The sequence below is a fragment of the Rhinolophus sinicus genome, linkage group LG14, assembly GCF_036562045.2.
Source record: "Rhinolophus sinicus isolate RSC01 linkage group LG14, ASM3656204v1, whole genome shotgun sequence".
In the NCBI taxonomy this organism is placed as follows: Eukaryota; Metazoa; Chordata; class Mammalia; order Chiroptera; family Rhinolophidae; genus Rhinolophus; species Rhinolophus sinicus.
The window spans coordinates 2243251-2266625 of record NC_133763.1 but is presented as its reverse complement, the minus strand read 5'-3'; the positions used below and the strand labels follow the sequence as shown (position 1 = coordinate 2266625).

The following is a 23375-nucleotide window of genomic DNA, read 5'->3' as shown; positions in this document are numbered from 1 at the left end:
TGGTCAATGAATATACATTTATGATCTGGGAAGTGGCCCAGAATTTTGACTCCTCTCTGCCTCAATTGTTTTGAAGCAGTCACAGAAATTTCGTCTGTTAGTCATTGAGCTTGGGAGGGCTGGAGAAATGGCAAAATGTACTATGTCGTGTCACAGGTGAGATAAAGAGCAGGAGAAGAAGCTCATTAATTACAGCTCTGCTCTTACTGATCACAGGAAAACAAGGAACAGCGCTGCTAAAACGGGGCTACGGCATTGCTTTCACAACAGCACAGCCGCCGAATTTCCTAAAAGAACATCTTTGAGTCATGACTGAAATACAGTCTTCTTTCAAAGGGTTTTCTTTAAGGAATGTTATCAGTAAAACTACGGTAAACAATATTTTAACAGAGACTGTACTCTTGTTTCTTTGCAAGTGATGTTTCTATGAATGTATCGTTTTGGCTTAGATGAAAGCAAGCAAGCAAAAAGGATGAATCCCTTCATCAAATTATCTCCCAAAATAATCATTTAAAGTACCAAAAAATGTTTCTTCCATAAATCCATAGGCAAAACAATAAAAGGAAGAGTAATATATTGGAAGAATTTGTTGCATTTTTCTTATTAATATGGAGTGGCAAAAATTCTTAGTTGTGGTGATAGTGTAATAAGGTTATGTGACCATCTTTTCTAAAATATCAGAACTTGTATTTCCAAATAAGTGTTAGCCTTTCTCAAACCTTTTGGAAATAAGGTGGAATCAAAACGCACAAATGAAAAGTGGATGTCAGCCCACCACACTCAATCCTGTAACACTTCCATTGTTCAAGCTGTTTCTATTCCCCCTTTAGAATTACTTTCAAAGTCTAGCACATTCTTTTAAATGAGTATAGTGATGGCAAGTGCTCATCCATTTGGCAGTCTTTTATCTGCGGAACAATAAAAAACTCATTTGTGTCCAAGTCTAGTAAGAATGGGAAGTCTATTGAGTTATATTTAGAGTCTATTCCTCAGAATCAAAGGCATCTCAACTCAAGAGTTAAGAAAACTAAGTCTTCAACAGAATGCTAGTCCTGACAGCTATAAGTTTTGTTTTGTTTTGTTGTGTGTGTGTGTGTGTGTGTGTGTGTGTATGTGTGTCGGTTGGGGCGGTGGGGGGGGGGGCAGTTCTGTCCAAAGAACAAAAGCTATTCAAATATACAGACATTTCCTATCTGATTTCTGTGGTCAGGCTTGTAAAGCACAAATATCATTCTCCGTCACAATAATAAACTCTGGGAGACAGGCAACAAGTGGATTTTCTGGGACCTATCAGGGAGTTTCTCAATAAACATTTCTTAAATCCATGCATGCACCTAAAATCTTCTGGTGACTCTTCCCTAAGTCAGGACGTGTGATATTTTGTAAAGTGGTTATGAAGACTCTGATAGCCTAAGCCAAGGGAAAAAAAAAAATATCATCTCTGTTTACAGTTCCATTTTATTTAGAATTAAATCACCCATTCATTACAGTTAATAGTAGATGGATTACATTGTATATTAGATCCTTACTAGAGTAAACAAACTCTTTTTTCTAAAAAGGTGATATTATCTTGGCTTTTCAGTCTATGTGGAAAGTTTCTGGGACTTTAATATTAGATGTCTTTGCAGTGTGAAGAGTCTTCATTCCTTTCTAAATAAATCACCATGTTACTGATTCGGCCCCAAGTAGAATTGCTCAGCCTCTCTGTGATTGGTTTTAGCACAGTAGCTCTAGAAAATGCTCTTTCATTCAACAGCACCGACCAACAGGTCAGGATGTTGTATGACTTGAGATAGAATTCCACGCAGTTGAGAAAAATAAGAATGTTAATGACATGATTAAAAAAATGAAAGTAAATATATGAGAAAAGTAAGATTTTAATATAATTCCTCTACTTTTAATATGCTTCCACTGGCTGAGCAAATTTTTCCTTGTTGGTATGGCTTTCATTCAAACACTTTTGTCCACCGAGGTTGAACGTTTACTTCACCCAGGAGTCTTCATGGAACAGAGAGGGGAAGAAAGATCACCCAACTGTTATTCTATGTCAGCAAAATGACCATTTGTTGCTATAGATTCTGTAAGAAGAAATCAGGCCTATTGAGTGGTTCTCGTTATTTCGACTGGTGCTCTGTTGTGGCAGCATTTCCACCGGCCACTTCCACTAACAGTTATAAAGCCTGCACTGATTCACTCTGGACCAGCCTCTGTTCCAAGAGCTTTCTATGTATTAATACATTTCATGCAAACAACAGCCTCTGAGGAAGCAACTACTGTTAGTCTCATTTTACACGAAAAATGGGAGGTCCAGTGTGGCTAAGCAACAACCGACGAAGTTATATTCATCAAAACCCAAAGTATTCAGAAGGAAGACAATCTATCAAAGACAAAAATAAATGATTTTTGTATGAACAAGACAGAGACACTCAAGATAAACGTATCTCCCGACGAATTGAGCTACAAGCCCCAAGCTCATCTTAACTGCTGCCACAGACAAAAACAATATATTAATACTATTTCCAAGAAAACAAACGTCACCTTCCACCGGGAGACCACATAACCACACATTCCACTTGCATGTACAAATGCACATTAAGGAAATAGATTGTTTAGAGTGTGAAAAGATTAAGCACTTAAGTGAAAAAGATTAGCTTTGGCTTAATTCTTCCTTGTGGACATCTCAAAAACATTTTTAAGTCAACATAGTTGAATGCTTATTAGTTTCCCATATTAACGAGCTCTTCGATGAAATGTATTTCTAACACCTTAAAAGACTTTCCTCTCCTGGTCTATAGCCCTCACTTCCGAGTGTATCTTTAAGCCCACGAAAGGAAACGGGCTAACTTTAGGATGTCCCGGTTTTCCTCCAGGCTGCTGTGATGGCCCTGATGGAGAGCGGGCAGAGGAAGAAGGCCGTCGGGTGCTGCACAGACATGGGTTCCCGTCCAGGCTGTGCCACTGACATGTACGGGAACTTCCATCACCCAACCTTCTGGGCTGAGCCTCTGTTTCTCCATCTGTAAAATACAAGGAACATCACTGCCTAGCTTGCATAATTGCTGTAAATTAAGTGAGGTATTGCACACAAAGTACCTGTCGTGCTGTCTGACATATGGCAATTATTTAACAACATACTCAATAATAGAGTTATGAATGCTGCTGTGTTATTAAAAGACTAACCCGAGAACATGAGGTAAGTTTTTTATTGGTTGGTTGGCTTGTTTCGTCAAACAGGTATAACAGTAAGTGCCTGCAGAGGAAAGTTCAGATGAGAGCCCGAGGCTGATGACTTCTGACTTCATACTTTATGTAATAGCTCATTCACTTCTCTTATCATATGAAACTTTTTTTGCAGAAATAACTAAAATTTTCTAAACGTTTGACTGAAACAAACAAAAAAAAAAATCTAAATTAACTCATTACGTTTTATGCCTTTAGTATTATTTTTCAATTCGGTAACTGTATTTGCCTGCTCAGTGAGTCAGGGATAAACATATAAGAAATAGTCACAGAAGACAAAGTACTCAGGCCAAGAACATGGTGTGTAAAAGCTCAAACAAAATATTTGTAAAAACCCTAAAATTAATTCTGAATACTAAACACTCTTTCAGATTGGAGAGAGAGAGAGAGAGAGAGAGAGAGAGAGAAGCAACTAAGAAAGTAGCATCATTTTATAAGCAAAAATGTAAGAAGTACCACAAAGAAAATGTAAAATCATTCTTGCAAGTCTCAGGAAGGGAGACTTGAGTTCAACAGACCTGTGAAGAAACACAGCGGCGCACGGCCCTGGGTGACAGCGGTGCACAGAGGTTAAAAGCCCACCACTTTCCAGCTGCCTGAAGTCTGGCAAGTCCTCACCACCTCTGATTCTTAGGTTTCTTTTCTACAAAATGAGGGTAACAACATACCTACCTCACAGGGCTATGATAACGCTGAAAAATGACGCACACAATACCTGCCCACAGCAGTTATTAGCGGAAAGATGATCAAAAGTAAGATCTCTCGAGCAAGACAGATGGCCACGTCACCTGCGTATTCAAGGGTGAGCAAAAAAAGTCCTGCTTCAAAGAGCTCGACCCTTGGACAGTGCATTAGGCAAAGCAGAGGAAGAGGAAAGCTCTAGAGAAAATTTGCCTTGAGCACAAAAAAGGCTTCATTCCAGCTCTGCATTTTATTAACACATTGGGAGAAAAGTAAAGTATGCTGACAACATAGTTCTTAAAATGGGATTTTTCTCACATCATTTCAACGGTACCTTTCAACACTCAGGTAAACAGATCCGTTTGGAACCAAATCTACCATGAAAAGTAAATCAGGGGGAAAACGAGTTTCTCCATGTTGTCAATCCAAGCCATCACATGAGAATATGGCAGTCATACTCAAAAAGTACCATGAATATACAAATGATCATTTTAGAGACAGTTATTTGAATAGTTTCACTCTGTTTGTCAGAATCAGATGTTAAGTGATTCTTCCAGAAAACTAGAGATAACATATATGAGCTCCCTTCACAGTTGAATGGGGAGAGAGAGGTGCTTTGTTCATTAGGTATATTGAACATTTAAAATTGCAAAATATCTTATATATAAATGTCTCTCAGGCATGAAGTGATTTTTATTACAAAGTCACTCTTTAGGCCAAGTACTTGCTCTCCAGTTGTACCTTTTGGAGTCTATCAAAACTTTAGCCTTAAAAGTTCTAGCCCAGGTAAACACATTTTCTAATGAAACAAGGATCTCAAAGGCCAATGTTACAATTTTTAATTTAGTCATTGCAGAATTACCTGTGTATGTTACCTGTGTATGAGGGTTCCTTTTTCTCCACAGCCTCTCCAACACTTGTTATTACTTGTCTTGTTGATGATAGCCATTCTAACAGGTGTGAGGTGGTGTCTCATTGTGGTTTTGATTTGCATTTCCCTAATAGCTAGTGGAGTTGAGCATTTTTTCATATATCTGTTGACCGTTTGTAGTCTTCTTGGGAGAAGTGGCTGTTCAGGTTCTCTGAGCATTTTTAATTGCATTGGTTTTTGTTGTTGTTGAGTTGTATGAGTTCTTCATATATTTTGGATATTATCTGCTTACCAGAGGTGTTGTTTGCAAGTATCTTTTTCCATTAAGTTGGTGGCCTCTTTGTTTTGTTGATGGTTTCTTTTGCTGTGTAGCTTTTTCGTTTGATATAGTCCCATTCCTTTATTTTTGCTTTTACTTCCCTTAACTTTGAGGGCAAATTCATAAAATCCTCTTTGAACCTAAGGTCCATAAGTTTAGTACTTAAGCTTTCTTCTATGCAGTTTATTGTTTCAGGTCTTATTTTTACATCTTTGATCCATTTTTAGTTAATTTTAATACACATAGTGACACAGCAGTGTAGTTTTACTCTTTTGCATGTGGCTTGCCAATTTTCCCAGCACCATTTCTTGAAAAGGCTTTCTTTTTTTTCTCTATGGTAAGATTTTGGCTCCTTTGTCGAAAATTATCTGTCCATGAATATGTGGGTTTATTTCTGGGTTTTCAATTGTATTTCATTGGTCTATGTGTCTGTTTATCTGACATACCATGCTGTTTTGATTATTGTCGCTTTGTAATATAAATTGAAGTATGGTACCTCCAGCCTTGTTTTTTTCTCAGGATTGCTTTGGCTATTTGGGGTGTTTTGTGGCTCCATATAAATCTGATGACTTCTTTCTGTTCTATGTCTTGAAAAAATGCCACTGGGATTTCGATGGGAATTGCATTAAATCTGCACATTGCTTTGCATCATGCCATATGCTTCTCCTCTTAAAGGTTCAGAATAATTTAACAAAGTGTAGAGTGTTTTTTAACAGGGTTACACAGAAACTTGGGGGGAAAATTATTTTGATTCCATCTGCTAGACTCAGATGAGACAAACGAAGGCAGCTAGACCCAGGAGCGGAAAGGTCAAGAGGGTGGGAAAGAATGGATGCATTCTGCCGATGCGTGAAATCACGAAGCTGCATACTTGGTACACACGCCTGCGAGAACATCTGCAAATGAATCACCATACACCTCCACTCATCAGATCACAAGTCTCTCTGGAAACTGGAGAGACTATTATCCCACACATACCTGCAAATACTAACTGCACATTAATGGCATTTGCATAATGACTCAGTGAGAAAGTGCAACAAACAATGTCAGGTAGGAATGTGATTGGCAGGCACACGTGCTCACAATGACAGCTTCACTCTCCTCGTGGCAAGTTTGTCACACACGCCGAGGAGGGATAACCGCCAGCGGTTTTCTGAGCTGAATTCCGTCCTCTGGGAGTTCTGGGAGAGAGAAGATGGGCATGAGGACACATGGGGCTTACGTGCTTCCTGGGGCTGCAGAGCCCAATACGTGTAGCATCATTTGAGGATTGCATAAGTACTCTCCAAATTCTAAAGAGGGGTTCTGGTATCAAGTACCCAAATCACCTAAGTACAGAAATGAAATTATTCCATGTTAGAAAGATGGCTGTGTCTCTGTTACTATTACTTAGTGATTGTATCAGTGCAGGTTCCCTGGAGAAAATGAAGAGATGTTAAAGAATGAGAAACGAGGAAGTGCCTCATGCAGTTGCAGGGCTGGCAAGCCTGGAATTCACAGAGCAGGCCAACAGGAGATTCAGGTCCTCAGAGCTGAGGTTGTTCTGAGTTCCAATTCAGCGCAGTACTCTTTGATCTTAACACCTTCTTCTGATTGGACGAGGCCCACCCACGTGACGGAGGGCACTCTGCTTTACATGAAGTCCACTGGTGTGAATGTTAACTGCATCTAAAAACATACCTTCACAGCAACATCTAGATTGGTGTTTAGCCAAACAGCTCGGCCTGATCACCTAGCCAAATGGACACATAAATGTGACAATGACAGTTATAGACGTCCTTCCGATCATCGAGAAAATAAGTACCTGCAGGAAAATCACACTCATGGTAGTGTTTCCACAACATGGGGCGTTTTAAAAACATGGCCCTGAAATTCCGTGACATTACTCCACTGAGAGGCGACAGGGAAGTCTATCTTTCCACGTGACTTGAGCCTCCCAGCCTGAGGGCTCCATTCAGAGGAGATGTCCCACTAGGGAGCTTCTGGGCAGCATTTCAAGCTGCAGTCCAGGAGGAAGCAAGGTGACATTTTATGACCTAGGATCAGGGATCATGTGGTATCACCTCTCTATATTCCACTGGCGGATGCCTATGTCACAAGCATCTCCTCATTTAGGAGAGGGGGAACAGAACCCATCTCTCTCTGAGAGGATTGTCAAGGAATTCAGGCCCGTGTTTCAAAACTGCCACAATTAATTAACATTCGTCGAGCTGCTACTATGTCCCAGGCTCTGTGATGAGCCTTTACATGTTTCACTTAATCCTCCAACCTCCCTGAAATGTGGTTACTCTATACAAGTAAACTGTGGCTGAGAAATATTCAGACTCTTCCCAGATTCACACGGCCAGCATGAGGCAAAGCCAAGCTTCCAGCCTAAGAATTACAGCTGTAAATCCCCACACCTGTGTGACATAAGCCTCCTGTTTAAAAATAGAGAGCAAGAAATAAAGAAAAACAAAATCATATTTAGTAATGATTTTTTTTTAATTGCCACCAGATGTGCACATTTTTGTCTAGGTCACCCCAGCATTCATTCATTCTTCTCATAAGCTGAGCTGGTACTAACCCAGTGCCTGGAGGCAAATTAGTACAACTTTCCCCTCTAAGCAGATGAAGTCTCGAAGTATCAGACATCGGCAAGTGCAGTCCAGGCTGGAATTCAGTCCCCAGTCACCACCGCAGCTGGGCACCATCCTGAAATGAGAAACTACACATGTCAACCTTTGCCCAGGCCACTCCGCTCCTCAGAGATGTGAATGGGGCCCCCCCTCCCCTTGCTCCAGCTGCAACATGACCCAGGTCTGCCTAATGAGACTCGGTGCCAGAGTTCTTGCTGAAACTGGTAGAAAAAGAAATGACTTTCTTTGCAGATAGTTCTAGCAGTAAAAAGATAGGGTAAGGCGAGAGTGGCTGGGGCCACTCTTTATTTCAAAACTTGAAACAAAGCCACCACAAAAGAAAAGCAGAATAAAGAGCTAGAGAAGAGACTAGCCTTCTGGATCCAGCCTTGCCTGAAGCTGAGTCTATCCCTGGACTCTTCAGACACTTGAACTAATGACCACTTTCCTTTCTTTTTTTATGTTAAAAACCAACTTGTGCTGAATTTATGACACAGTCGGAAGTGTTCCAACTAATATCATGTCTATGTTGATGACTTCATTTCCTTACCTGTAAAAAACCTAAATGACCTTGAATATCCTTTCTGGCTCTAAATATAAATGAATATAAGTGCAAATATGTTATTGTACATATACATATTTCTACACCCTGGGGCCTCAGTTTCCTCGTCTTTGAAATGAGGATTAGGAGTGAAGCGTCATCAGGCCCCTCCCATGCTCACAGCTCTGATGCTGTGATTTTTGTATAGACCAGGACAGAAAACGTCCTCGTGAGTTATTTCTATCCAGCTCACCTGAGAATGTGGCAGGTCGGGAACAGCTCTGTCACACTGCCACCTGGTGACTGTTTGCTTCGCTAAGCTGCTGCCTCGTTCTAATCAAATAGGAACCTGTGTAATTCTATAAGCTTCTGAAATAATGGTTCAGGTCTGGAACACACACAGTTTAAAAAAAGTAAATGTGTTTCAGCAAACGCTGACTGAGCCTCAGCTGGGCACCTGTCACTATAAACAGCAGAGGAAAGTGTCTGAAGCACTCTCAGCCATCTCCGAATTTTATTTTCATGAGGATGTCTTATGGTGTGTACCATCTGAGGATGACAAAATAAAGAAAGAGAAGCAAACGGCCAGAGGCTCCAGCAATGAGGGATTTGGAAGCTATCAGATGTGTTATCCACATGAAATGTCACAGTCTGATGGGAGAACGTCACTCCACGTGGAGAGGAAAACTGGGGCAAGGGCAGGACGCTAATTCTGCGGAGACGTGAGCAGTTGCTGGAGGGCTGCTTGCAGAGGAGTGCAGGTATGCTCAGCTCACTGCCACCGCGTTTCCCGAAAATAAGCCCGGGTCTCATATTAATTTCTGCTCCAAAAGACGCAACGCATTAGGGCGTATATTCAGGGGACGTCCTCCTGAAAAATCATGCTAGGGCTTCTTTTCCGGTTAGGTCTTATTTTCAGGGAAACACTGTAGGAGGAAGGTTTTAAAACGTAGTTGAGGGTCATGTGCTAGAGCAGCTCGAAAGTCCATCTAAGCAAGCAGAGTGCAGACAAGCAGAAGCAGGAATATTGGCTGGGGCGGAGGTTAGTCTGATGTCATGAGGACCTAACCCAGGGTGCTGGGAGCAGGAGGGCTGGATTTAAAATCAAAACACAGGTACAAGACAGCTTTCTGAGTCAGACTGCATGAGGTCTGACCATCGATCAAACTTGGCTTCGGGGAAAGGAATTCAAGATGGAGAAATGTAATCTTGAGTTTTTGAGGTCTGAGGATGTCTTGCTTGTCCGAAGGACACACTCACACCACCGTGTGACTCCTGGGCCTGCATCCGTGGTCACCTCCCGATGCTCAGTGAGCTGGTACAGGGGGCGCAGCGTTCCTGCATGTCACTCAGAGACAGCTGCAAACACTCAGCCACACACAGAAGTCACTGTGGCACACAATGTCATTCCACTGAAGTCAAATAAGAGTCCCCAGCTCACCTTCTCTGACGCCAGATCCCGAAACTGCCTGCGACTCTTCCAACTCCACCCAACGTGAGAAGAGTGACAAAGGTGAGGCAGAATGAAGACACCACCGTTTTAATTGATTGTGGTTAAAATACCTTACTTTTGCAAATTTTATGAAAACACACAACCTTCTAAACGCATTGATAAGGCCTGTCCCGAGTCCTTGAAAGGAGTTCGTGCATGTGAGGAAGCGAGAGCTTTGCTCATTTATCCACAAACCTGTACCAGGGCCCCAGGTGCGTGGCCGCTACTTGGAGCCATGCTGGCCTGCGTCCACACAGAACTGACAGTTCCACCACGTTAAAAAAAAAAAAAAAAAAAAAAAAAGCACCTCACACTCATGCATTTCCACATACTGCTGCGTCTCTGGAGAGCTTTGCAGTGAACAGCTTCCCAGATGGAAGGAATGGTGAGTGCAAAGACCCTGGGGTAGAAATATGTTTGGTGACTGGAGATTTCGGGTTCGAGGAACAGCAAAGAGGCCAGTGCTGCTAGAGAAGAATAAGGGAAGAGGAGAGCCGGGCATTGTGGAACGAGACAGACAACCAGGCAGGTCCTGAGGCCCTGCAGACGTTGCGAAGACCCTGAGTCTGACTCCGAGAGAGTTGGGAAGCCGGGCAGAGTTGTGCGCAGAGGGCTGGAGTGAACTGACGCACATTTTTAAGTATTACTCTGTTGAGAATAAACTGTGGCTATAAGAGCAAGAATTACAGCTTATTCATCTTGGAGTTAAGGGTGATAAGGGAATATTATTTTAAAGCCGGAGGCCGATTTTTCTCTTAAGGAGAAAAATGTGTTTAGAAAAATAAAGCCCTTGGGATAATAGCCAAAATGGCCAAGACAGAGAGAAGTGAATCGTGCGTGAGAGCTAGAGACACACTGTATCCTTCTGTTTCACTCGTCACACGTCCGTCATCACATTTCAGCTCACAAGCATGCCATTAATTCAAGGCACAGAAGACCTAAATCTATTTGGAGAAAAGTCTGTAACAGATACTGACATGTACAATTGGAGAACATTCAAGTCCTGTTTAAAAATTCACAAGTGTTTACATTAGGGGAAATCTAAATATTGGAATACAGAGGAGAAATGGGCAGTGACTCTATTCTGTAGAATTAAAAACCAGGGGGGAAAAAACCACGTGGCGTCCTTAGAGCTTTGAAAATGTGTTTCCTGAGCACCCGTTTGGAGCTCCACGTCTTCAGTGCAGCTGTTTGACCAGTCTGGCCCAGGGCCGTCTGGAAACAAGGGCACTGGACATTATACAATTCATGGTACAAATAAGAGGAGTTTAAATGTGCCGGCCAAGGGTTTTTTTCTTCTTTTTTATCTTAAAGCTGCTTCCAAGATAAATTCAGAATGATACCTCAGCCATCCTGGGCCGTGGAAGTCTCCCGATCTCATTGTAACATGATTCGATAATCAGGGAAGGGACAAACTGTCAGGAGAGATTAAGCAAGGAGAGCCCTGACACACTGATAAGACTTAAACCTACAGTGGCACTTTTTTAACTGTAACTGGGAAAATGCCACAGCTTATACAGTGAATTTGAAGACGTAATGTGTTTTTTGCCCTTGAAATACTTTTTTTTAATGAAAAAAGATAAAACGTAAGTAGTTCAAATGTTATGATATAATTGACTCTCTAAGGAAGGAGGAGCTCACTGGGAATTAGTGAGTGTCCAGGAGCTTGGGTATTTCTGGGACTGCTTGCCCCGGGTTCACAGCTTCCTATTAAACGCGGGGCTAGGCGGGCAGCCTTTTCTCTCATTCCAAGCTCATGCATAGAGCACAGGTGCCTGTCAAACACCAAGCAGGCATTGGAAATTGTGTGTCCTTCTAACAAATACTGATTGGGCACCTACTATGAGGCAAGCACAGCTTTGGCACTTGGACCCCAAATTAGAAAGATACTCAGTTAGCTCAGTCAGTCTAGAGGAGGGCTGGACGTGCAGGCAACCAGGGCTGCTGCTTGGCTAGTGTGTACCAGGTGACCTCTCCACCTGTGACAGCAGTGTCCTTCCTGCTATGTCAGTGCGTGTGCCAACGCGGTTACGAGGTATTTTTCAGTATCACCTGGAAGCAACCACAGTGTACTGTCCTGTGTTAAAGGACCATGGGTAATGCCCAAGAAACAGAGAAAAGACATTCATCACATCTCAGATTAAAACGGAAATGATGAATAGCCTCCCGTGCGCTATGACTCCGCCCAACATACTGTCCAGTGACACTTATGAAGAGCCGTAGACTTGTCAGGTTGAGATGGACCCTAGAAATTAGCTGGAGCGAGCACCTCACTCTACAGAAAAGGAGATGACGTCACAAAATGGTTCAGTGACTTGCCACATCGCCTACCTAGTTCCGATCAGGTGTGGCTTTTTTTAAAGGCTGGTTCTGAGGGGCTTGATTTTTTTTATTCAATTTATTGGGATGACAATTGTTAGTCAAGTTACATAGGTTTCAAGTGTAAAATTCTGTAATACATCATCTATATATCACATGTGTGCTCACCACCCAGAGTCAGTTCTCCTTCCATCACCATATATTTGACCCCGTTTACCCTCATCTACCAACCCCTTCCTCACTTACCTCCTTAACCATTAAACTGTTGTCTGTGTCTATGAGTTTTTGTCTTGTTCGTTGCTTTCAGTTTTATATCCCACACGAGTGAAATCATATGGTTCTCAACTTTTCTGACTTACTTCGCTTAGCATAATAATCTCAAAATCCATCCATGTTGTCACAAATGGTATTTCATCTTTTCTTATAGAGGAGTAGTAGTATTCCATTGTGTATATATACCACATCTTCTTTATCCAATCATCTATGGAAGGACACTTTGGTTGTTGCCATGTCTTGGCTGCCGTAAATAAAGCTGCGGTGAACATTGGAGCACATAAATCTTTATGGATGTTTTCAGATTTTTTGGGTAAATACCCAGGAGAGGGATTGTTGGGTCATATGGAGATTCTACTGCTTAATTTCAATTAGGCACTATGTGGACTCTTTGGGTATGTGACACCTGTGGGAAAGCAGCATTAGAGAAACTGATACCTCGGTTATTGTCCTCGTGGAGGATAAAAGTAATGTGGATAGCATCTTGTTCACTGGTAATTTCTAAAAGAGGGCATTTATATGGAAGTCATATAAATATTAAATGAACATGTCAAAGATATTATTTGACTCAATTCTTAAAAAATCAGTGAGAGGTTAAACCATTTGAATGATAATGCAAAGAGCAGAGATAGATGATTAGTAGATGGATATAGATGGATATAGATAGATAGATGATAGATCGATAGATAGGTTAAAATAATAAATTTGCTTAAAACATGAAAAATTGGCCAATATCAATAGGACAATAATGAATGGTATCTCCAGGGAACACAATTTACCTTTCTATGGAAAAGACCCAGTCACACAGTTACCAGTATCCTGCTACCTGTAAAAGAGCATTAGATCTACAATACGTAACCTACAAATGTGTGTTAGACAAAGCTTAGTTTTCCACTGAGGACACCCAATAATTTTTTGCCCATTTCTAAGTTTTACAATTTTTCCTATAAAATTCCTATAGAATATCATTCTAATGCATTGACATATTAAAGAACTAGTGCATTTTCCATAAAATATTACTTCTGTAAATTTAGTAGCAAGTATTTTTCCTGGGTACCCTACTAAATATTCTGGTTGTTCTTCAATATTGGCTTAGAACGACATGATCTACAAAGCAGAACAGTGTCTTCCACATTTGTTCATAAGATTAAATCCAAGGTGCTTTTTAAGATTCACATTGTCAGGAGGTCTTTCCCTGGAAATTCTCATTAAGTATGGAAAGGGACCTGGATATACATATTTTTTAATAAGCACCTGATTATATAATAAGTACATGATTTTATGATCAGGTAACTTGGGAAGTGTTTAATCAAAGCAAGACTGAAAATAATATAACTACAATTTTGAGTATCCTTAAATTAATTAAACCACCCTTAATTAAACTTTTATTCGAGCAGGAGACTTAGCAAGTCTTTGTGTGTGTGTGTGTGTGTGTGTGTGTGTGTGTATGTCAAAATTTATGACCACTTATTGTCTCCCAGATTTAAGTATTTTCCAGAGTAAAAATACCAATTGCATCTAAAGCAGCTCTCTTTTAACTTTCTAAGGCCCCAATGCTACTTCTATATTTTCCTTGCCTTACATTGTATAGTGTAGTAGCATCCTTTGAGCCGCCAAAATTATAGCAAAGTGATCAAGCAATAAACTGAGGTCAATCACCTGGAATAGCAGAGACAGCTGATCCACCAACGCCTAAAACATGAGGTGCAGGGTAGAGGCAACATAAGATCACGTCACGGTGATATCTGACTCTGAACAGCAAATCCAAGACCCGATCTTGCATGAGTGCACAAATGGGCAAGAGGAGAGGGTTCCGGAACCAGTATGGTACATCCACATACATTCCCAGCACGGCATTCCTCAGAGAGAGACTGTTCCCATAAGAAGGTCTCAATCTCGGCCAGCACACACCAGTCCATTGAAATGTTTTTATACGACTTGGTAAATGGTTACTAGGGTAAATGGACAACCCTTGTCCTCAGTGTCCTCCATGAAAATGGGTATATGGACAAGATCAGAGCTGCAACTTTGTAGCAGCATAAAACTATCTTCAAAAGAATAGGCACCAAACTGCAAGTTTCCAAGCATGTGTGACAAAACAAACAAAAAACAACCACCACCAGGCAAACAATAAATATTACTTCACCAAACTATTCATTTTAAAAAGACAATCCTTAAGCGCTGAGGCAACTCAGATACAACCTAGTTTTTGAACTCCACTAACCATAGTCAACATATTGATTAATCATAATGCACATAATTTTGGAGGAAAGATCCAGTACACTTAATATCATTACAGTTTGCTTATTATTATCAGTGATATGTCTTAGGTAAGACTCTAGTATAGTACTTACCCCATTGAAAAATCTCTATTTTAATTGATATTCAGTTATAGTATTAAGGACCGTATCAGCCATCCAATTCTACATAATACATCTCCAGAATTTACTGGCTTAAAACAAAACCTTTTATTTAGCTCCTATTTCTGTTGTGTGGCCATTTGAGCTGGGTTCAGCTACGCAGTTCTGGGCTCATGCGTGCGTCTGTGTGTCCTCAGCTGGGTGACTTGTTTCTGCTCCACGCAGTCTCTCTTGACCCAGGAGGTTAGCCCGGGCTTGTTCAAATAGCAGCTTGGACAGCCTTCCAAGGGGAGCAGAAGCGTGCACGATGGCTTGAGGCTTAGCACTAGCTGTCTTGGGACTAGACTAGAATCCCAATCAATTCTATTGGGGGGGGGGGGCAGGACGGAGGTCACAACCATTCGTTAAAAAAAAGTCACAAGCAAGCCCAGAATCAAGAAACCAGTAGAGTTTCTACTCCACCCCTTGTCGGAAGTAGCTGCAGACACATCGCAAAAGCATGTTTACAGGAAACAGCACTTGGTGGTTACAAGTCTCAGAATACGACACATAGAGCTAAACAGTAGACCAATGGCAGTGAAGCCTGGAAACACCTTCAACCTACGATTAGAAACTTGGGCCTTTGATGACCAAGGAAAGGCCACATTCGGTTTCAGTTCAGTAGGGACAGGTTCAGAGCTGAGCTAGACCTCGTGTCTCCAATTTTAAACACTCCCGCAACTCGAGGCGCAATCTAAGGAGGCGGTGTCTTGACCTCAGCCGAGCACTGTTCTCCTTCTGCAGGGCCCTTCCCTCCCAGACGTCGCCCTGACCCCGCAGGACCCTGCTGTCACCACCAGCTTCCTGTCGGAAACCGTCCCCACTGCCCACGGCAAGGCACACGTGGCTTCCATGCTGCTGTGCTGCACGGCGACCGTTTCCTCCCGCGCACTGTGAGCGCTTCCGGGAAGCAGCACGGGCTTCCCCGCTCGTGGCAGAGGGAAGCGCCCGGCCAGGCAGGCCGCCCACCGTGTGGACCGAGCCGTCGCAGGGGCCGGCGCGGGGCCACTATGCGTGTGTCAGGTGCAGGAGTGTCCGCACCAGCTGCTGTGACACCGCCTTCAGGAGCCAGGCGCCCACCACGCAAACGCCCCACAGCAGCGCCGCAGCGAGTCCCGCGCCTTCCGCACGAGCTCGCCGCGCACAGGTGTGCGCTTTACGGCAGTGCCCGCGGCGGCGCCAGCGATGCCGTAAAAGGGAGGCCGCGAGGGCCCGGCTTCCGGCTTTTGCGACGCCGGCCGGGCGGGAAAGTGCCGGCCGGCGGTTGGAGGGCGCCTTGGCCCCGCCCCTCGGGCCGCACTTCCGCTCAGCGGGGGGCGTGTGCCGGGCCCTCGGACCCAGCGCCCGCTGCCGGTTGAGACCCCTCGTTCCCGGTCGCAGGTGCCATGGAGGCCCCGGAGGCGGCGGAAGTCGAGAATGAGGACGGTGACAGCAGCTTCGGGGACGTGTGCTTCATGGACAAAGGCCTGAGGAGGTGAAGGGCGCTCCGCGGGGGTGGGCGGTGCACCCCGCAGGGACCCCGTCCCCGGTCCCGCGTCCCCTCGCCCCCGGACGTCTGAGTCGCCTGCAGGCTGCTTCCCTGCCGACCGCCGCGCGCCCCCCTCCTCTGCTGGGTCTCCTTGCTCCGCGGCGGCTATTCCTCCGCTTGCCCGTCATCACTGGCCGTCGCGGGTCCTGTCGGGTCCCTCTGCTGCTCCTCCCCTGACACAGTGGGTGCAGCGAGGCTTGGCTGCTCTGCGTGTGCTCCGCCTCAGGTGCCTTCACCGCCGTTCTGATTCCTCCTTTGCAGGCCACTGACACACGCCTGTGCTTTGCAAAGCACTGACATGGTCCTGTGCAGCTCACCGCTCCCTCTGCGGGCAGCCCCGGCGTGTGCACGGCAGCCGGGCCCTTGGCCCTGCGTCCCCGGGTCCCTGCGCGCCTTGTCCGTCGTTCCTCTTGCCTTTGCTGCAGTTGCACGCGGGTGAGCGTGCTGAGCTGTGGCAGTTCCAGCCCAGGCGTCCCTGTGCCTTTGTCGTGCTGCCTCTGCGTGGTGCCAGCCTTGCTACTGCCGACTGAGGCATCGTGTTCTGGACCCTGGTCCCAGGTTTGCCCGAGGCTCCAGGAAGATGTTTTTCAGAGGGCTGTTGACAGTTCTGTGTAATGTAATAGTAGCTGTCGTTTCCTGAGTGCTGTCTGTGTGCACGCCACATGTGTTATCACTGATCCTCACAACTGTGCAAGGGAGTGAGTTTACAAGTGACAAAGCTGAGACTCGGGAGCATCTAAAGAACTTGCCCAACTTCATGCAGCTGGTGAGCGATCGAAGTCCGGATTCATACCCATTTCGGTCTAACTTCACGCTCTGCTTTTTCCACCATGCCACGTTATTTGCACAGTATTGATTTCCAGAAGCAGAACTGTTTCAGAAAATAAATGTGTGTCATTTAAGAGCACGTGTTAATAGTATAAGGTGTGGACTGACAGCTCAGTCAATGAAAGAAGCTAGATGATTGGGAAATATTTCAGTCACGTTTAGAATTTGCTAGTTTGAGATCTAGAAATGCTTTATCTTTTTCTGCCAGGGGTACACAGAGCATGGAACAGATGCTGGGGACATGGTGTCCCAGTTCCTGACTGTACCCCCCGCCAGTCCTCTGAACTGTGTGCCCTGTAGTTTGGATTCCTGGGACGTCAGTCTTCAGGAAAGGTTCAGTTTAAATGTGAACTGAACAAGCAGTGACTGAGAACAAAGACAGGAGTTCTTTTTACAGGAGGCGCATTCCAGATTTCAATGAGGGAGGACAGGCACTTTTTCACTAGAAATAGCAATACCCACTGGTTTATTTGAAATCGACTACATTCTGTATGAAGTAGCCCTGCAAACAGTGGAGAACGTAAGGTTATAAACTCCAGCGCCAGACCCGGGTTTATACCAGCTCAGTTAGGTAATAACTACCAGCGCTTGGACAAGTTGCTTAATTTCTGTAAACTTCAGTGTCCTATGATGCCTACTGCTCGAGTTGTGAGGATTAAATGAAACGAAACAGAAGCTGAGAGACGCTTTTTACAGAAAAGTGCAAGAGTGCAGATTTGCACTATTTCCAGTTACTGCCTTCACTATATGCTGATGAGTTTGCATGTACAAGCTAGCAAGGCTCAGGGTCACTTGCCTCTGTTGAGTGGCTTTCTTGTTTACATAAATGGTCCAAAATGCTGGTCACTGGTAAGAAGCACTGAGACATTTCAAGGCTACCACAAGTAGGCAGGATTTTGTTACAGAAGGAGTAGAGCACGTACTTATTATCTGCATGCTGTTGGGTTCATTTTAATTACTCGGTCGTGATTTCAAAATCTATTTTTTACTTGTTTTTCATAATATATATTTTCTTTCTAGCATATCAGAGTTATCCTTAGACTCAAGCCTTCATGCCATCAACCTTCACTGCAATAACATCTCGAAGATCGAAGCCATTGATCACATTTGGAACTTGAAACATTTAGACCTGTCGTCTAATCAAATCAGTCAAATCGAAGGCCTAAGCACACTCACAAAACTCCGCACTTTAAATTTATCCTGCAATTTGATCACAAGAGTAGAAGGTTTGTAAGTGATTTTCATGTAATACTTTGAATAAGGAAGATGATTTAAGTCCATCTTCTTCCCTAAAGAATGGAATAAATATGAATTTTTGCAACCTGACCCTGAAACTTACGATATAAAAACTTTTCTTCTAGAAAAGTTATCAATCTTTGTCAAGTATTTTGCAAAGTACCAATAAAATGGATTTCACTGTTTTCAGACAGTAGATTTGCTTCAAAACAGTCTGAAATAGTATTGCAATACTGTATAGGTCTAATTAATTGATTATTTGAATCCTGTAACAGCCGTATTTTATTTTATTTTATTTTATTTTAGGACTTGAAGCACTGATTAATCTGACTAGACTGAATTTATCTTACAACCACATAAATGATCTTAGTGGTAAGTAGATGGGCTTAATTTTTGTAATGCTGAATATTTGCACATGTGATGATTTAGGCTGAGTTAAGTTGAAAACTGAATAATCCAATTGTTGACCAACAATCTTATAAAGAGTATGTTGGTGCCAAAGCTACAACCAAGTGAAAAATAGGAATAAAAGCTAGGGTGATCCATAACAGAAAAAACTTAGATTGGAAGGTCCTACTCTGGGAGAATCACATTTTAATCCTAGATAATCAATATACTATTATATAGAGAGGAAGAGTTCCAATAGAATTTTTTACCATGATGAAAATATTCTACATTTGTGCTGCCTGGTATGGCAACCCATGGCCAGATACAGCCTTTGAGCACTGAAATGTGCCGAGTGCACCAAGGAACTGAATTGTAATTTTAATTTTAGTTTTAAACTTACAAAGCCACCTGTGATAGTGGGAGCATGTTGGTCAGTATGGGTGTATTTGGGGTGCACAGCATCCCAAAGGCTTTGCACATTGAGGATCAAATATGTGGTTTTTCTTTTGGACTTTAGCCTAAAGTCTAAGATGGTTAAAAACTGTTACCTACTTTTTACCAGATTAAACCAATACACTGATAAAATGAACAATTTCATAATTTTTCTTAGAATTATTGATTGGAACCAGCAGAATTCTTCTAATTAGCTTCATAATCTTTATCAATATTTGAAACAGCCTTATTCATTTGTTTGTTTTCTCTCCTACTAGAAAAATACTACGCTATGCCAGGTATTTAGTATATAAAAAACTTAAAATGAAATGATCTGTGTTTCCCCGAAAATAAGACCTAGCCGGACAGCCAGCTCTAATGCGTCTTTTGGAGCAAAAATTAATAGAAGACCCGGTCTTATAATATAATATAGTATAGTATAATATAATATAATAAGTATCGGGTCTTCTATTAACTTTTGCTCCACAAGACACATTAGAGCTGACTGTCCGGCTAGGTCTTATTTTCGGGGAAACACGGTAGTTCCTACCCTTAAGCTGAAGGAGCAAGCATATTTTAGTTTTTTTCAAACTTTTTTCCCAAAGATACGACCATATTAGAATTGAGTATTAACTCTAGGTCTCTACCTGCTGTGTGCTGTTGAGCAAAGTGTATTACTTTCTGGATGCAATTTCCTTATCTGAAGAAATGAATCTTGGGTAAGCGAGGTCATTTATTTACTCGATAAATATTTATTGAAGATGACTGTGCCATCCAGTGTTCTGTAGTGATGAAAAACACCAACAAACAGGTAAGGTTCTTGTTGCAGGGCTTACATTGTAGTGGGAAGAAAAACAAATAAGATCAGGTCCACCCCCTGAAAATAAGCTCAAGCTTTGAGCAGACTTCCAAGAGGATATCTGAGTGTTAAATAAGCGCATGAAGAAGAATGTTGACCCTCCTTAGTAACTGAGGAAATGCACATGAACGCATGCTGAGACCCAGTGCGCACTAGCTGTAAGCACCCCCGTGCACAGTGCCGGGAGGTGGGGAGCTAGCAGAGCTTGCGGAAGGGTGCAGCTGCTTTGGAAATCAGTGTGAAGTTCTCTTGTCATGTTCGGTATAAACTTCTATCATGTAGTCCACTCTAGGAATTTACCTGGGGGAAATGAAAACGTGTCTGTCAAAGACCTGTACACAGTGTGTATGTGATTATATAGCTTTTTATATAATCATGTATATACAATTATTCTTAATTTCCAAAACCTGGAAGCCACCCATGTGTGTCTCAGCTGGAAAGCACATAAAGTGTCACACACCCACACTGTGGAGTAGTACCACCCGGCAGTGAAAGGAATGCACCACTGATACATGCAGCAACCTGGGTACATCAAAAACTTGTGCTCAGTGAAAGGAGCCAGACACAAGCGCCTGCACTGTGTGGTTCCATTTATATGACGTGCTAGCAAAGGCAAAAGTACAGGGGCGGAAGTCAAGTCACCAGTTGCAAGGGTTTGATGATGGGGAGATTGGCTGCATGAGGACACAGATTGGGCTGGGGAGGTGTCCTATAGGTCAGGTGGAGTAGCGGTCACACACTGTGTGTGTTGGTAAAACGCTTTGAACTCGAAACCTAGAAAGGGTGAATTTTAGTGACAATATCAGATAATGATAAGAAATATGGAGAAAATATAGGTAGTCCTGCAAGTGCTAATAGATAATTGTTAAAAGGATAATGTTACACATGTTCAGAAACACCTCGATAGATGTGATAAGAGCACACAAAGACACTCAGGCACGATCAGGCTTGCCACGATGAAGGACCACAAAGGAGGCTTATGTGGCTGGAGCACAGCAGGAGTGTGGTGAGTGTGCACGGAGAGATGAGGCGGGCCAGGCCAGGTCCCAGAGGGCTTCGTCAGAAGGCTCAGGTGTGCGTATTGTTACAGGTTCGTAGGAGGCCATTGGAGGGCTCTAAACAAGTGAGTGGCAGAATGTGTGTAAAGGGCCACTTTGGCTGAGTGAGGAAAAATGGATTCTAGGAGGACGACTGGAAGTCAGGCAACCAGTTAGGAAGCTACTCCAGCAGTCTAGATGAGACGATGGAGACTTGGGTTGAGGCAGAAAGTGTGTAGAGAAGTAAATAGATACCTTCGCAGGTGGTGCTCATAGGACTTGCTGATGGATTAAGATGAAATGAAGGAAAGAGGAATCATAATTAACACGCGTTCTCGCTGTAGTAGCAGGTGCATGACGGTACTGTTTCCTGACGTGGTACAGATTGGGGAGGACCCGACGTAGAGATGAGGGGATGAGAACTGAGGGCTCTGTCTAAACCCTGAGGGCCCTGTGCACGTGTGTGTGTGTGTGTGTGACCTGCGTGTTTGGGGAGGAAGCCTGGTTGGGGTTGGAGCTGTGGCACATCAGTGGTATTTGAAGCCGTGAAACGATAGGAGGTTCTGGAAAGCACGTGGATAGCGGGCACCCAGAATGAGGCCTGTGGCACTCGAACCTGAAACGGAAGAGGAAAAGCAGTGTCATGGGACAGGGACTTTTTCAGTGCAGGGGGCATCTCAGATGGTCCTTCCACCAGAGGGAGGCTAGGGCATTCATCTGCTGACACTTCCGCTGTGGTTGGGAGGAGCCCACGGTGGGTGGGGTGTTAATTTCCTCACACTCCATCAGCTCCATCCAAAGCAGGCTGCGCTTTGCTCAGGTTCCATTTGGAGAACGTTCTGAGGCAGGAAAAGAAGCAGCCAGTGCTGGGGGCACTCCAGCGCCGTGTGTGGCCCCGGCCCACCGCAGCGGTCGGCAGGCTGCCCGGAGGTGTGCCACGCACCACTAGCATCTGCCGCAAACCTGCGTCCTGACATTGTTGTGCTCTCGATAAGCTCCGGCAGGAAACATTCCAGGGAACGGAATCGGATGGGGGCCGTTTGTGTTTGTGCTCAGACCCCAGTGTCCGCTTACGTCTGCCATCAGAAAGGACGGGAGGCTGGGAGCCTCGAGCCATTGCTTTATGCCTTTCCTCATGAAGTACACGCGTGGCCTGCGAGGCCCGTGTGTTCTGTCTGACAAGGACCCGAGACCGGGAACCCCGGGGAACCACCTCTCACATGCCACCTGCATTGCTTCCAAACAGCTGTTGACGTTACTGAACCCCTGTCAGGAGACGTGGCTGCCCACAGCCAGCCCTCCGCCGCGCCGCGCCTTCGCTCCTCCAGACAGACCTCCCGAGGAGCACCTGGAAGGCGCTGCTGGGAAGTGGCTGCTGTGGCCTCCAGCGGGTTCTTTCGTCCTGCAGGTCTGATGCCCCTTCACGGAATCAGGCACAAACTCCGATACATTGACCTGCACCGCAACTGCATCGACAGCATTCACCACCTGATTCAGTGCGTGGTGGGGCTGCACTTCCTCACCAACCTCGTTCTGGACAAGGATGGGCAGGATAACCCCGTGTGTCGGGCACCAGGTAGGAGCCGCCAGTCTGCAGGGCTCCCGCGGCTGCTGGGGACCTGCGCTGCTTTGTCTTAAGCTTTGCAGCGTGTTAGGGTGGCTTTGGGAAAACCTAATGGCAAGTACATTATTTTATGAAGACAAAGCAAACCAAATTGCTGTTAAGAACACAGGTGAACAGGTAAGGAATTCTGACAAAACAGTTTTATATTTGATGAGTGAATGCCTCAAAATGAAGTTGTCATGATAAATTCTTATAGTATAACACTATGCAGCCATGGAAAAAGAATAAAGAATTGCTTTAACTACCGATATGCAGTGATCTCCAAGATACACTGGTAAGAGAAAGAAAAGCAAGCAACTTACAAAAACATTTCATAGTGTAATGTGTGTGTGTGTCTGTCTATGCTGAGTGTGTGTGTATATAAAAATAGACACACATATGTACATATGTATATACATACATAAAACATCTAGGAGGATGCACAGAATCCTGGTGATAACGGCCAACCCCCCTCCTACATAGCCAGGGGTCAGGAAATACACAGAGGATGGCAAGGGGAGCTGGGAATTAGGAAATGTTAGGAAAACTTTTCACTGCGTATATACCCTTTGAATTGTCCACCATGTGAATGGATCGAGTCAGTAGTTTTTAATTAGTAAACGAATTAATTTTTGAAGAAGTTAACGATTTGTAGAAAATGCTGCTGACATGTCATTTGATCTGAGAATCACTGAAGCTGACAAAGATAAAG

The 23375-nt window shown here is 43.8% G+C and overlaps 1 protein-coding gene and 1 long non-coding RNA gene across 6 annotated transcripts in view; one reads left to right on the top strand and one right to left on the bottom strand.

The window, feature by feature from the left end:
• Positions 1-1440: 1440 nt before the first annotated feature.
• Positions 1441-15856, bottom strand: LOC141568555 (uncharacterized). Of its 2 annotated transcripts, XR_012491708.1 has the most exons (4): positions 12328-15856; positions 7678-7805; positions 4784-6915; positions 1441-3017 (listed from the first exon to the last, which is right to left on the bottom strand). It is a non-coding gene; the product is annotated as an uncharacterized LOC141568555 (long non-coding RNA). The 2 variants fall into 2 exon arrangements; XR_012491707.1 differs by lacking the exon at positions 12328-15856 and having other exon boundaries at positions 7678-10011.
• Positions 15857-16005: 149 nt separating this feature from the next.
• LRRCC1 (leucine rich repeat and coiled-coil centrosomal protein 1) overlaps positions 16006-23375 on the top strand; it is a 28815-nt gene continuing 21445 nt past the window's right edge. The window contains exons 1-5 of one of the 4 annotated variants that reach the window (XM_074318778.1): positions 16006-16227; positions 16543-16716; positions 18130-18335; positions 18652-18717; positions 22469-22636. In XM_074318778.1, coding sequence (XP_074174879.1) covers positions 16139-16227; positions 16543-16716; positions 18130-18335; positions 18652-18717; positions 22469-22636 — 703 coding nt within the window. In that variant the 5' untranslated portion in view covers positions 16006-16138. Of the gene's footprint in view, positions 16463-16542; positions 16717-16839; positions 17048-18129; positions 18336-18651; positions 18718-22468; positions 22637-23375 lie in introns of all 4 variants that reach the window. The other 3 variants (XM_074318779.1, XM_019726272.2, XM_019726273.2) reach the window with 3 other exon arrangements.